At 38.3% G+C, this 13,877-nt stretch overlaps 1 protein-coding gene and 1 long non-coding RNA gene across 2 annotated transcripts; one reads left to right on the plus strand and one right to left on the minus strand.

The window, feature by feature from the left end:
- The first annotated feature begins 4,688 nt into the window (after window positions 1-4,688).
- Window positions 4,689-6,058, plus strand: LOC131947735 (uncharacterized). The gene is made up of 2 exons (XR_009387916.1): window positions 4,689-4,777; window positions 5,764-6,058. It is a non-coding gene; the product is annotated as an uncharacterized LOC131947735 (long non-coding RNA).
- A 2,226-nt stretch (window positions 6,059-8,284) lies between these two features.
- On the minus strand, window positions 8,285-13,584 carry LOC131947739 (ganglioside GM2 activator). Its single transcript, XM_059309021.1, has 5 exons — window positions 13,443-13,584; window positions 11,821-12,022; window positions 11,038-11,126; window positions 9,585-9,676; window positions 8,285-8,402 (listed from the first exon to the last, which is right to left on the minus strand). Exons 1-5 carry the CDS (start codon window positions 13,582-13,584, stop codon window positions 8,289-8,291), a joined length of 639 nt encoding a protein of 212 aa, XP_059165004.1. The 3' UTR covers window positions 8,285-8,288.
- Between the last annotated feature and the right edge of the window lie 293 nt (window positions 13,585-13,877).

Raw genomic sequence — 13,877 nt, forward strand, 5'->3', positions numbered from 1 at the left:
ATATATATATATATATATATATATATATATATATATACACATATATAAATATATATAAGCATTTGTGCCTGAAATCAAGAGATAAAGAGACTGATTTCACGCAGATGTGCTGGATCGTTGCCTCTCTATGCCACTACAGTGTTACGTCACTGTTCTGTTGGATGCTGGCCGAGGGGATACATCTCTACGTCATCCTGGTGAAGGTCTTCAACACGGGTTCACATCTCGCCAAGTACAGTGCCTTGGGATGGGGTGAGGCGTTACTAGATGTCACATGGGCTATCGAGTACCATTGATAGAAGGGTGGGGGGGGGGGGTAAATAAATGTGTGTACTAAAGGTAGGGGTGATAAAGTTGTAGATGGTTTGTTTGGTAGTCTAGAGAATGTGTGTGTGTGTGTGGGGGGGGATATTTTACACTCTTTTGAGTTCAGTGGGATAAGGACGACTTTTACATATAGGATATAGGATCAATGGAGTAGATAGGATGTTACATACGTTGTAGACACATTTTAGTAAGGTATTAGTGGCGCTATTTGTGGCTTTTGGGGAAAGTAGGTGGGGAATATATTGCATACGTATTGGTGGTCATGGGAAGATGAGTTGTGAAATTTTTGAGTTTTTTGGTCAATTGTTGGGACAACTGAATAGTCGTGGTCGTGGTTAGGGTAAAGGTTTCGTGTAAGGTGTTATGTAGGAAACATTTTACTACACTAGGTAAGTAAAAGTGTTTCCAAAATAGATTTTAAAAAATCCTTTAAACAAAACGTTAACTATGTTATATATATATATATATATATATATATATATATATATATATATATATATATATATATATATATATATATATATATATATATTTATATATTATACCCGCAGGACTTCCGGTTCTAATTGTTGGCGCATCGGCCGGCGCATACCGGAAGTTGTATATACACGATAAGCTGTAAGTATACAAAGTATTCAAAAGTATTTTCCATAACAGAAATAATTTTACCTAAAGACAGAACAAAGATAGTTTCTAGTTTGGAATACATGACATTCATGATCTCATAAAGGTCAAATGGATTTCATGTTTACTTCAGTGGAACCTAGCCCTAGGGTGTATTCATTCAATTTGTCACAACCTCTTTAATCAGATAAACTCTACCGTATCAATCCTGAACGCTAGAAAACACTTTATAGCTCATTTAATCTATAAGCTCTTATCTTCATATAACCTTTTCTATTTTCCGATTTGACCAACTGCCGAAAGACCCGTGTCTTAAACTTTTTTGACAATGGGCACGGTACTGCAGACGAGCATGCAATGAGTATTTTATAATCAAGTTTCTGTTACTTGCAGGTGCTGGATTTCTCATGACGTCATTCTCACCTGTTTGGTTCCAACGGTTGGTCTTATTGTTCTGGTGAGTTGACTACCTAGGTGTGCATATACAGGTGTGTGTGTGTGTGAGTATGTGTGCTTATGTCAGTGTATCCGTGTGAGTGCTTGTGTCACTTTGTGAGTGTGCATGTGAGTGTTTGTGTCTCTATGTTGTGGGTGTATGTGGGTATGTGTGTGAGCTTGTGTGTATGTGATTGCATTCATGTAGAAACGTGCATATTAGTGTATGAATAGATATTTTTTGTGAACGTGTCGGATAGTCAAGTAGTAATTTCCATGATTACTAGTCAGCCTAAAGTCGTATATAAACATTGTTTTTACCGAATGTGGGTTGCTGGTAGCGCCTCTAGAAATTGTGGCCAGGTAAACTGTGGCGTGGTGTTTGTAAACATGTATTGGTGACGTCATGCAGGTGAACTGTAGCATTGATTGTAAAGATGTATTGGTGACGTCATGCAGGTAAACTGTGACATTGATTGTAAACATGTATTCGTGGCGTCATATAGGTGAACTCGTGTGTTCTCGTCATCGTCATCCGACTCATCATCAAGTCCAAATGTTCCACGGTCAAGACCAGGGCTCCAGACACAAATTTGGTCAGGTCAGTTTGGTGGTAAGGTAATACAGGTAGGGAGGTGATACAGGTAGGTAGGTAATGCAGGCAGTTAGATAATTTAGGTAGTTAGGTAATTCAGGTAGTTAGTAACTGTTGGCATGCTTTTTTTATCCTTAATGTATGCTGTTTAGTTTCAGGTACATATACATTATTTATTTGTGAAACTTTTTATGTCTCATTATTTGTGTTACATTTATATTTAAAATAAATCTATGAGGCCTAGCATCAGCATTTATGTGGAGACTAAAATATCGTTATTGACTTTTTTAGTACATGCTAATTTCAATTAATGGACTCTCAAGATACATGTATAAAATCGTATGAATTGTATTATAAATTTAAATGAAATAACAGTTTCTAATTTCTATTTTAAAATCTGTATATTATGGTTAACCCCTCTCTGTGGTCAAAGTCCCACCGTGGTCAAACCCCCTATGGTAAACCCCCTATGGCCAAACCCCCTATGGTCAAACCCCCTATGGTCAGACCCCCTATGGTCAAAGCACCTGTGGTCCAAGCACCTGTGGTCAAACCCCCTATGGTCCAACCCCCTATGGTCAAAGCACCTGTGGTCCAAGCACCTGTGGTCAAACCCCCTATGGTCAAACCCCTTATGGTCAAAGCACCTGTGGTCAAACCATCTATGGTCAAACCCCCTATGGTCAAACCCCCTATGGTCAAAGAACCTGTGGTCAAACCCCCTATGGTCAAACCCCCTATGGTCAAACCCCCTATGGTCAAACCCCCTATGGTTAAACCCTCTATGGTCAAACCCCCTATGGTTAAACCCCCTATGGTCAAACCACCTATGGTCAAACCCCCTATGGTCAAAGCACCTAAGACCCTGTAGACTCTAACAAATACACGAGTCGTATGTTCCCACAGGACGAGTTTAAAAGCGTCCCTGGTGTTGTTACCGTTGCTGGGTCTAACCTGGGCTTTTGCCTTCCTGGCCGTGGACAACTGGTTTGGTCACGTGTTCTCCTACCTGTTTACAATCTGCAACAGTTTCCAGGGCCTGTGTTTCTTCGTCTTCCACGGTCTGTTGAACAATGACGTAAGCCTTTGTTTTTCTTTTACTAATTTATCTTTACTTTTACATTATATCTGGGTTTTTTTTTGTAAAGCTTTAAAAACATGAATTTCTCATTTCATGATTACTTTGCTTTTTGTAGTTAATTATGCAATTAAGCCCTATTCGTCGTGTCTGATGGTAGGTTCTTTTTGGGATGTATTTAAAGACAGTTGTGTACATACTGTTGGGATGTGTTGGACAGTGTGTACATACTGTTGGGATGTGTTGGACAGTGTGTACATACTGTTGGGATGTTATTAAAGACAGAGTACATACTGTTTGGATGTTGTTGAAGACAGTGTGTACATGCTGTTGGGATGTTGTTAAAGACAGTGTGTACATACTGTTAAGATGTTGTTGAAGACAGTGTGTACATGCTGTTGGGATGTCGTTTGACAGTGTGTACATACTGTTGGGATGTTGTTCAAAACAATGTTTACATACTGTTGGGATGTATTTAAAGACAGCGTGTACATACTTTCGGGATGTTGTTGAAGACAGTGTGTACATACTGTTGGGATAACCGTAACAGGACGTTAATTTTACTAGTATTATGAATACACAAGCACAGCTAAAAATCCTTAAACTATAATCCTAAATCAAAACTTCATCCTAACGATAGCGATAAGCGTAATGCCTGCGACAGCCAAAAAATTAACTCCTTAATCGGATCATGACTTTACTTTGGTACCAAGCCCTTATCAAAGTGATGTGGTACGGCTAATCCAATAGAGCATAAAACCCGTCTAAAGCAAACAACTCATGTGTTGTATCACTAGATCCAAGCCGCCTTCAAGAAGAGGTACCGGCGACAGCGACGGTTCTCATACTACGACACCATCACCTCCAGAGGTCGGGCCCAGTCGCAGGCTGAGCTGGGTAAAGAGGATTTTAACGCTGTAAGTCAACTTTATGACTGCATGCCTGAAAAAGTTCTCACTTGACTTTTAAAAAAAAATGTAAATGGAAGTACAAATTTCTGCAATAGCTCAAGGTGTCTAAACAAGCACATATACATGATATGATATACCAAACTAGCACATGTATATGATATACTAAACTAGCATACACACACATATATATATATATATATATATATATATATATATATATATATATATATATATATATATATATATATATATATATATATATATATATATATATATATATATATAATAAACTAGTGCAATTCGGTGTCACCTTTTCTTTAAACTTGTATATAAAATGATATATAACAAAACGCGATTCTAAATTTTTGGTTAACAATTGACAGTAAAAATCAGATATCTTTATTAAAGTTGGTAATGTTTAGTTTTGGTGCCACCGCCGTGAAGTGTTTAGAATCCCCTACCCCCCCCCCCCCCCCTCCCACACCCATAACGGATCAAGCCTTCTGAGGCAACTAAGCTTTCCAGTTTTTTTCTATTTCACGTCAAATTTTATTTTAAAAATCCAAATACAAGAAATCATGAGACCCACGGCATTAAGCCGTTCACACGGCTCATATGTAAGACCAAAATATTATAATTTATGCAATCAGTTGTTTTATTGATAAATGAACATGACATAGATAATCCTAATTAATAATTATTATGACGTACTTTCAAGACTGTTGCAGACGATGAGAATGTGGACCAGATGAATTGGACGACAATGTGTGGGCGTGAAAACATGAACGGGAATCTCCTAACATTCAGGTCAATTATTTTTAGATTTTAAAAAAGGGAGAGAAGACGTTTTGTTTGCGAGTAGTGATGTGATGAGTTATCAAACGTCTTTATAAAAGATTCTAAAAGGAAGACAAATGACAGTACATGGTTACGATGAGAAGTGTAGTAAAATTTTGTATAAAATGCTCATAATTTTTAAAAACCACAATGTTGGAGTTTAAGAGTGTAATAACTATAGCTTTTAATTTCTACGTAATCATTTTAAACTAGCGAAATAGAAAATAGTAGCCTATTGGGTGTTATTGAGAGAGTGATGTGGTTTTATAAAAGGGGATACAATCCATTATTTGTATAAGTAAAAAACATGACAAAAGTTATCTCTCTTAGAGTAAAAAAAAACCATCACAATTATTTTAGTCGACTTATAAAGTTTTAGGATTTAATTTGTTTAGATAAGCTTCTGTAGTACTAAGACAACGTAATGAATTTAACATAAACTGAGTGTTACAGGCAAGTTATATGTGCAGTTCCATATACAATTATGGTAGGAGGGGAAATTTGGGTGGCGAAATGTTGAGGGCGCCAGGCCCAATAAGGCCCCCCCCCCCCACTGCTACCACCACTTTCCCTTCGAACGAAAAATAATTCGTATAGAAAATATGAATTTTAACCACTGTCCGTCTTCACCCCCTAGAAAATTTAGTTCGCTCTCCCCCACCCCCGAAAGTTTATAATGTACCCCCCCCCCTCCGAGAAAAATGTCTGAAAGAAACGCTGCTAGTAATATGTCGAGTCGATATCAGAGTATCGCCTCCTTCTCCCACATACCATTCCTATTACAGAGATCCAGATTACTAGCTTGGTAGACATTAATTTAAAAAAAATAAAAAAAATGAGAGAACAAAAACAAATTAAAAGTTATGTTTATTTTTTAGCATTCTACTACCAACAGAATAAGAAAAATGATGACGTCACAATAATTCGACCCTAATTAATTAATTTTTTCTCTTCAGGTCGGAGATGGCGAAAACCCCAGCAAACTCTCGCCGTAATAACGAACTGACCAAATTTTAGCTAGGACTAATTTCTGCAGCAATGGAAAATCTCTGGCTAGCTGCAGCTAGTAATTTTGTTTAGTCGTAAACATGGAGTCAGTATATTTTTAATGTTTATGCTAAAATTATATTTAAACATCAATATAGACACATTTTTCATTGTGTAGTTTTATTTACATTATTATTTCTCTGCCAAAAGCTCATAAAAACTGTTACAAAAGAGTAATGGAGAAATAAAACGAAATTCTAAAGTCTCAGATGGATATATTGCTGTATAAATGTATTTGATTTAGCATCACATACTTATGATGTGTGCTTACTTTGATACTATGGATATAAACAATTCATACAACATACAGCTTTGTTAAGTTATTAAGCAATAAATACATACAGTAACATTATATACACATGTACATAAAAATTTACAACTTTTATTTACAAATGACCGACTTTGTAAAAACTGTCCGCCGAAAATGACTAAGCATTGTTTTATAAAAACCGTCAATATTTTTTTTTTCTCTGAACACTTTAGGGATACGAATCTAATTATATTTTAAAACAATCGGTGTTACACTAAACTTGTGATGTTTATTTGTCCTAATTTTTTTGTTGTTGTATATTGGAGAGGTAGATCGCTTAAAGTGTTTAAACTTTTTTTTAAAGACATCGATAGACAGAGGCAAGCATGTCTTTAAAAAATTAATTGTGTTTCCGCATGAAAACATTTAAATTAAAAAAAAAGTCTTTTTAAAATTAAATAGTTTTTTTTATTTTATTTTTTATTTTTTATTGCTTCCGATTTACATTGATGATGAAATTCTTTACAAATTAAAGCGAATTTTTTTTTATCATTGTTTTAACTTTTTAAGAATAAATTTAAAATCTCATGCTAACCCTACTGTAAGAATATTTTACATCTAAGTAAAAAAGACGATTAAATAAAACCTTGCTTGAGGCTCACTAATTAGTTATTTCCAGAAATGTAAAAAAAATGATATTCATTAGGATTTGACTTGGGTTGTTACTATGGAAACGTACAATGAAAGGCTAAAAAAAGGCAATAAGAAAAAATACAACCGGGTACTTCATTTTGCTGAGTCATGAACTCAGTTAACCGAGGCAGCCTATACAATGGTTTTATTTGGACTAAAAGTTAATTAAATAACCCTTGGTATAATAAGGTGAACTAACCATCAGACACTTCTTCATTCGAGAAAATGTTAGATAAATAATCGGGTAAAGTATTTACAAGAGATGCTTTTACGTGAGATAAAAATATTCGTGTTTATCATGATGTTTGGGTAATTTGTGATATTTGTACATCCTTTGTCTTCAGATCTCATGGTACATCAAATATGAGGGAAAAAAATGATATTTCCACGTCATGGGTTACACGATGTCAAATGTCATTTTGACAGTGTTATATGTTGATAACCCATAACCGTATCAGACAGATGTCATGTGTCTATGCCATACTATCATGTAATATCATAGTAATATGGATCATCACATTACGTTGATGTGTCATATGTGTCAGATTAATTTTTTTCATTTTATATTTTCAATGTCACTATTTCGGGATTTTGTACACCACGTCACATAAACATCCTAATGTCAGGTGACATTATAATTTACATGTCATCGTCAACGTTTCTTATAATTAGCAGAACATGTCATATTAATATGACATAATACATTACAAAATCATACAGTACAATATAGCACATTACATCTTGATATTTTTCTATTAGTCATTAGACTTCCTACATTTACATTATAAGCTAATTTATACAATATTTTACACATTAAATTTACAGTCATATTTCTCTATTCACACCCGTTTCACAAAAAAATGACACATGTCAAATTTTTTTTTTTGTCAGGTGTCAAAGATCAATTTCTTTCCATTTGTAATATCTATCACATTTCAAATTTTCATGCTCAGGATAATCAAGACAGTCTTAAGGCTTGTTAATTAATTAAACAGTGGGTTTTTTCTTCAATATCACCGTAAAAGGCATTAAGCCAGTGGCTGTATGTCTTGTTCAGTAAAACGTTCAGGAGCTGACTATGTTTTCGGTAAAGTTAAATCGTTTCTGAAAAACATTGCATCGTCTTCAAACCAAATAGCGTTTCCTTATGTGCGTGCGATGGGGCTTGGCCGGTGCATCGTTTGGGATCCTCTCCAGAAGATTCTTCTCCTGAAGTGCCTTCTGCCTCAGCTTGCGCAACTTCCGCTTTCGTTTCTTCTCGACAGACAACTTCCGGCCGGGTTTTAAGTTTTTGTTTTTTTTCTTCAGAAACTTGCCAGGTTTCCCGATATGGTTGGACAAATTCGTGGCCTGTTTGGGTTTGTGTTTCTGCTTTTTGCTCAGCTTCGCGTGAGGCCCGTTTTGGCATCGCTTGCCGTTCCGTTTCTCGCAGTTTTTCGCGTTCTGCAGCGCGGCGCCCCCTGTCGGAAGTTCCGCCTCGTTCTTTTGGCGTCAGCTGTCGAAGAGCCAGGAATGGCTGACGGTTTCCACGGAGAAGTTGACCTGGAGACACGCGAGATCTCGTCCTTCGTCCTCCACAATTTTTATCTCAAACTGATAGTCTCCCTTAGCGGATAGAAGAAAAAATATAGGCATTAAGTTTAAATTAAAAAGTTCAAATATGTCTTAGTCATTTTCTGTTAGAAGTATACGATCCACTGTTCACATAAAATATACAAAGATAGGACACCAATTGTATATAGCTTTGCTAAATCTTATATCATAAAGGCAATTGTTTTCTGTTGGCTTTTTTTTCTGGATTTATATATAATTAAAATTAAATTAAAGCTCGATTTCCACAGAAATAAGAAGGTCCACTGATATTAATACAAATTTTAACGGAGGCCCATATTTCTATGAAGTCCCAGAGCCCATTTTATTGTTAAGGCCCTTGGTCAAAATAACCTTTCCAGGCAAAGCCGCTTTAACTCTTCAGACCCTAAAACAGTACAACTGATATGACCGGGTTTAGGAAATTAACCACACCCCCGCCCCCGTCAATTAAACCCCGGACATTTCCGCCCGACATTACCTCCCGGGGCAATTACCCCTCTGTCAATTACCCCCCCCTTCCCTGTAAATTACTTACCCTCCCCCAAGCTGAAGACTCCTGACTCTAACTCCAACCCTATATCTTACCTTAATCCTAAACGTAAGAAAAAGCTCGCACCTAAACATTAACCTCAGCCTAAAACTAAACCCAAACCCAACCCCAACCATAGACATTGGTTTAAGGGTTTAAGCCTAAGCCTAAGCCTAACCCTAAACCCAAACCCTAACCCTAACTGTACCTTAATCTATGACTGGGGGGGGGGTGGAATGTCTTACTGGGAGGGAGAGGGGGGGGGAATTACTCCTGGGATGATATCGGTTGGAAATGTTCCAGGGGGGGGGGGGGGTGTAATGCCCTTTATGACAACAGGTCTATATTACTAATGTCCATGGACCCAGTTCTGGTTTGTCCTTTTGTTAAACTATTAAACATAAACATTCTTCTAAAATATGTATCCCCCCCCCCCGCCATATAACAAAATAAACCTTTTTCTACTTTCTAAAATTCAAGTTCCACAACTCCAAATTCTTCAAGCCAAGAAGCAGTAGATGACTTGTTAACTCCCCTTTTAAAAAAAAAAACAAGAACAAACTCGACAGGTTGCCGTAAGCCCGTACACACATGTTCCACTCACTGTACCCATATGGCTCGACCTTGACTCACGCACGAAAATACCTAACCGTCTAGGTACGAACATACTCAGCATAAGGCTGGCAGGCTGTGGTCAACTGGTTCTTGTTGGGGGAATTAATCACGTGCATGACCATCGGCTTAACACCAGGCATCGCTTTGTTATTATATGGTTGTCTTATGATAGCCGTACCATGTTAATAGAATCGCCGGTGTCATATTAAGGTTAGAGCTATATTTAGGGGTGTAACACGAGTGTACGGTTTTGAACCCTATATATATATATATATATATATATATATACATATATATATACACATACACATACGTACACGTACACGTACACGTACACGTACACGTACACGTACACGTACACGTACACGTACACGTACACGTACACGTACACGTACACGTACACGTACACGTACACGTACACGTACACGTACACGTACACGTACACGTACACGTACACGTACACGTACACGTACACGTACACGTACACGTACACTACACGTACACGTACACGTACACGTACACGCACACGCACACGTACACGTACACGTAGACGTACACGTACACGTAGACGTACACGTACACGTACACGTACATATATATATATATATATATATATATATATATATATATATATATATATATATATATATGTGTGTGTGTGTGTGTGTGTTTGTGTTTGTGTATGTGTGCGTGGGATGTGTATCTGAGTATTGCTAATCGAGTAAAATGAAACGGGCAACGGCTATGTAGATGTAAAGAGAAGTAAAATACCCTTTCTATCAGAGTCTTAGTTCAATGATCAGAGTTCATCTGTTTCTCTTACTTGGGTGTATGAACGGACAGTATGGTCAGTACTATGTCCAATCATCTTTACGTACCCCGATAAATGTCACTCACCCACCAGAGATGGGAGGACTTTAGATGTCATGTGACCTGGAACTTTACAACCGAACGCGGATTTTGGGGTTAGTAATCTCACACTCTCAAAAACCGAATCACAAACGACATTTTTGTGTTAAATCTTCCTGTGTAGTTGTTGGCCCTGTATAATAAAATGGCCCATGTAGAGTAGGCGTTGGCCAAGTAATACGAAATGGCCTGCATAGATATTGGCCATGTAAAATGAAATGGCCCATGCAGTTTCGCTGTCAGCCAAGAAAAACAAAATGACCCGTGAAGATGTTGGCCATATATAATGAAATGGCCCATGTAGTGTAGTTGTTGTCCAATTTACATGAAATGCCCTAAGTAGATGTTGGCCCTGTATAATAAAATGGCCAATTTAGTGTAGGTGTTGGCAATGTGACATGAAACGGCCTATTTAGATATTGCCCCTGTATAATGAATTCTCATATGTAGATATTGGGCGACAACATATACCAACGAATATATCAAGTCAAACAACTAAAACACTTACAGTTAAAAACGTGGCAGCAATGCTGGCAGTTCGGGCAGAGTAATGGGCAGTTCCGTCAGGTTAAAGTAGCTGGCCTCAAAAGGGGCAGTGGCAGTTGAGTCCGAAGTCCTGGAACGTGTCCGGACATCCGGTCAGCTCGTAGGCTTCTAGCATGGCACAGATGTTTTCATAGGAGCTGCAAGAGTTATGGGGAATCGATTGAGGAAGGATAATCTCTACGGGACAAAGAAATCGAAAGTAAAGTACCATTTCAAAACTTAAGGTCTAAGAAATAGGTAAAATAGAGTTCACATTTTTAGTGAGCTAGGTATATGTAAAAAGTTCCATTTTCAAACCTGACGGTCTATAGGGCAAGTGAAGTAGAGCTCACTTGTTTCTGTGACATCGGTATATGAAGAGATAGTGTGGTCAGCACTATGCCCAGCCGCTTTTACTTTCCCTAACGTGAGTTAGGTACCCATCAGAGTTGGGTGGACTCAGGGACGGTCTACTGACTTGAACCCGGATTCGAACTCGAGACTTACGGGTTAGCAGCCCAGCTCTCTACCGCTAGGCCTCTCCGTCCCATTAGGTATATGTGGTCAGCACTAAACCCAGCCGTTTTTTTTTGTCTCTGAGTCAGATACTCATTAGAACTGGCTGTGTGGACTCCAGGTCGTCCTACTAATAGTATCCAACTCTAGACATTTTAGTTTGAAGTCGTGCGCTTTACTATCCGACCACGCCGCCCCATACCCCTTACATAAACTCATTCCAACATAATGACGAATATAAAAACTGCAATCATACCGAACTACAACAAAAGGAAAAAAAATAAGCAACTATCAAAAAGTTAAACACAAACAACTATCTAGGCAACACGGTCTCACCAGGATCCGATCCCCCGACTCATGCAAGGCACGTTGAAGAAGAACCCCAGGAAGTACTTGCGCAGGGACAAGTAGACATTCACTCGTCGGGGGAGATCAGAGGTCACGTTGACCGACATGGACAGGAACATGGTTCCAGGAACCTGAATCGGCAGGGGGGAGACTTGGACGTGGTCAAATTGGATGAGTTTATCTGCTGGACCTAGTGGTTAAAGTGGATAAGTTTATCTGCTGGACCTAGTGGATAAAATGGATAAGTTTATCTGCTGGACCTAGTGGATAAAATGGATAAGTTTATCTGCTGGACCTAGAGTGGATAAAGTGGTTGAGTTCATCTGCTGGACCTAGTGGATAAAGTGGAAAAGTTTATCTGCTGGACCTAGTGGATAAAGTGGATAAGTTTATCTGCTGGACCTAGTGGATAAAGTGGATAAGTTTATCTGCTGGACCTAGTGGATAAGTTTATCTGCTGGACCTAGTGGATAAAGTGGATAAGTTTATCTGCTGGACCTAGTGGATAAAGTGGATGAGTTTATCTGCTGGACCTAGTGGATAAAGTGGATAAGTTTATCTGCTGGACCTAGTGGATAAAGTGGATGAGTTTATCTGCTGGACCTAGTGGATAAAGTGGATAAGTTTATCTGCTGGACCTAGTGGATAAAGTGGATAAGTTTATCTGCTGGACCTAGTGGATAAAGTGGATGAGTTTATCTGCTGGACATAGTGGATAAGTTTATCTGCTGGACCTAGTGGATAAAGTGGATATGTTTATCTGCTGGACCTAGTGGATAAAGTGGATGAGTTTATCTGCTGGACCTAGAGTAGATAAAGTGGATAAGTTTATCTGCTGGACCTAGTGGATAAAGTGGATGAGTTTATCTGCTGGACCTAGTGGATAAAGTGGATACGTTTATCTGCTGGACCTAGTTGATAAAGTGGATAAGTTTATCTGCTGGACCTAGTGGATAAAGTGGATGAGTTTATCTGCTGGACATAGTGGATAAGTTTATCTGCCGGACCAAGTGGATAAAGTTTAGTGGACATGGGATTCATTGGTACAGAAATCATCAGTTTTTGAATGAATAAACAAACACAAACGCGTAGACACTTGTATAGATACACACATAAACTCACACTCAGGCTCACACACTATGGCACGTGTTCATTAGGATTACAATTACAATCACTTTTTTTAAAATAAACTAAGAATACAAAGTAGCTATCATTTCTATTCAAACTCGATAACCCAAGTATACTATTACAATACAATTAAACCACCCAGGGGAAGTAAGCGCTTCTACGAGTGAGTGAGAAAACCCGAGTTATCTATAGTACACCCCACCTGACATAGACCACACCATCCATTCCTCCACCACCTGTTATTTGACACCAACCCCTAAAACTTTAATCAAAGCTGGATCATCTCATGCTACCACCCCCTAATTAACATAAAACATGGTTGTTCCCATTTCCCACTTTCGTTTCAAGATAACCTAAGTAACTCCAAAAAAAACTGAAAAGGAATTTCAAACAGTAACCTAAGCTTCCACCCCTTTGAAATGGATCGTCCCCATTAAAAACAAGACTAACATAATAAATGATCAATGAAGTCTAAGACCTACCACAGTCAACGTAATGGAGGCTACTTGTATCGGGAATCTCCGTTGCAATGGATGAAATGCAGGCCGACACCGTGAAATAAATGACTATTGTCAAGCGAGGCAGCGTCAGTTGGAGACCCGGATATCCTGCGGGCGCCGACATTGTTGCTGGAGTCAGGGGGGGTGGCAGCTTGGTAAGACGATACCACCAGTTATGGCGTGGGGGGAGTTCTTGAAGCGGGGATAATTTCCAACGGGGACAATGTTTTTGGTGGATGATGGGAGGGGGGGGGGGGGATTTCTTGAAGCCGGGATAATGTCCTGTTAGGACAATATTTTTAGAAGATGATAGGCTAGGACGATGTAGTCGAGCGTGGATATCTGGTTTTTTGTTCAACAAATGTCTCGAAGGCAAGCAACGTTAACAATCTAAAAAAAAAAAAAAAATTGAAACTC

This window comes from Physella acuta, unplaced genomic scaffold (assembly GCF_028476545.2).
Source record: "Physella acuta isolate Inbredline_101_S28 unplaced genomic scaffold, ASM2847654v3 ptg000605l, whole genome shotgun sequence".
Lineage (NCBI taxonomy): Eukaryota > Metazoa > Mollusca > Gastropoda > Physidae > Physella > Physella acuta.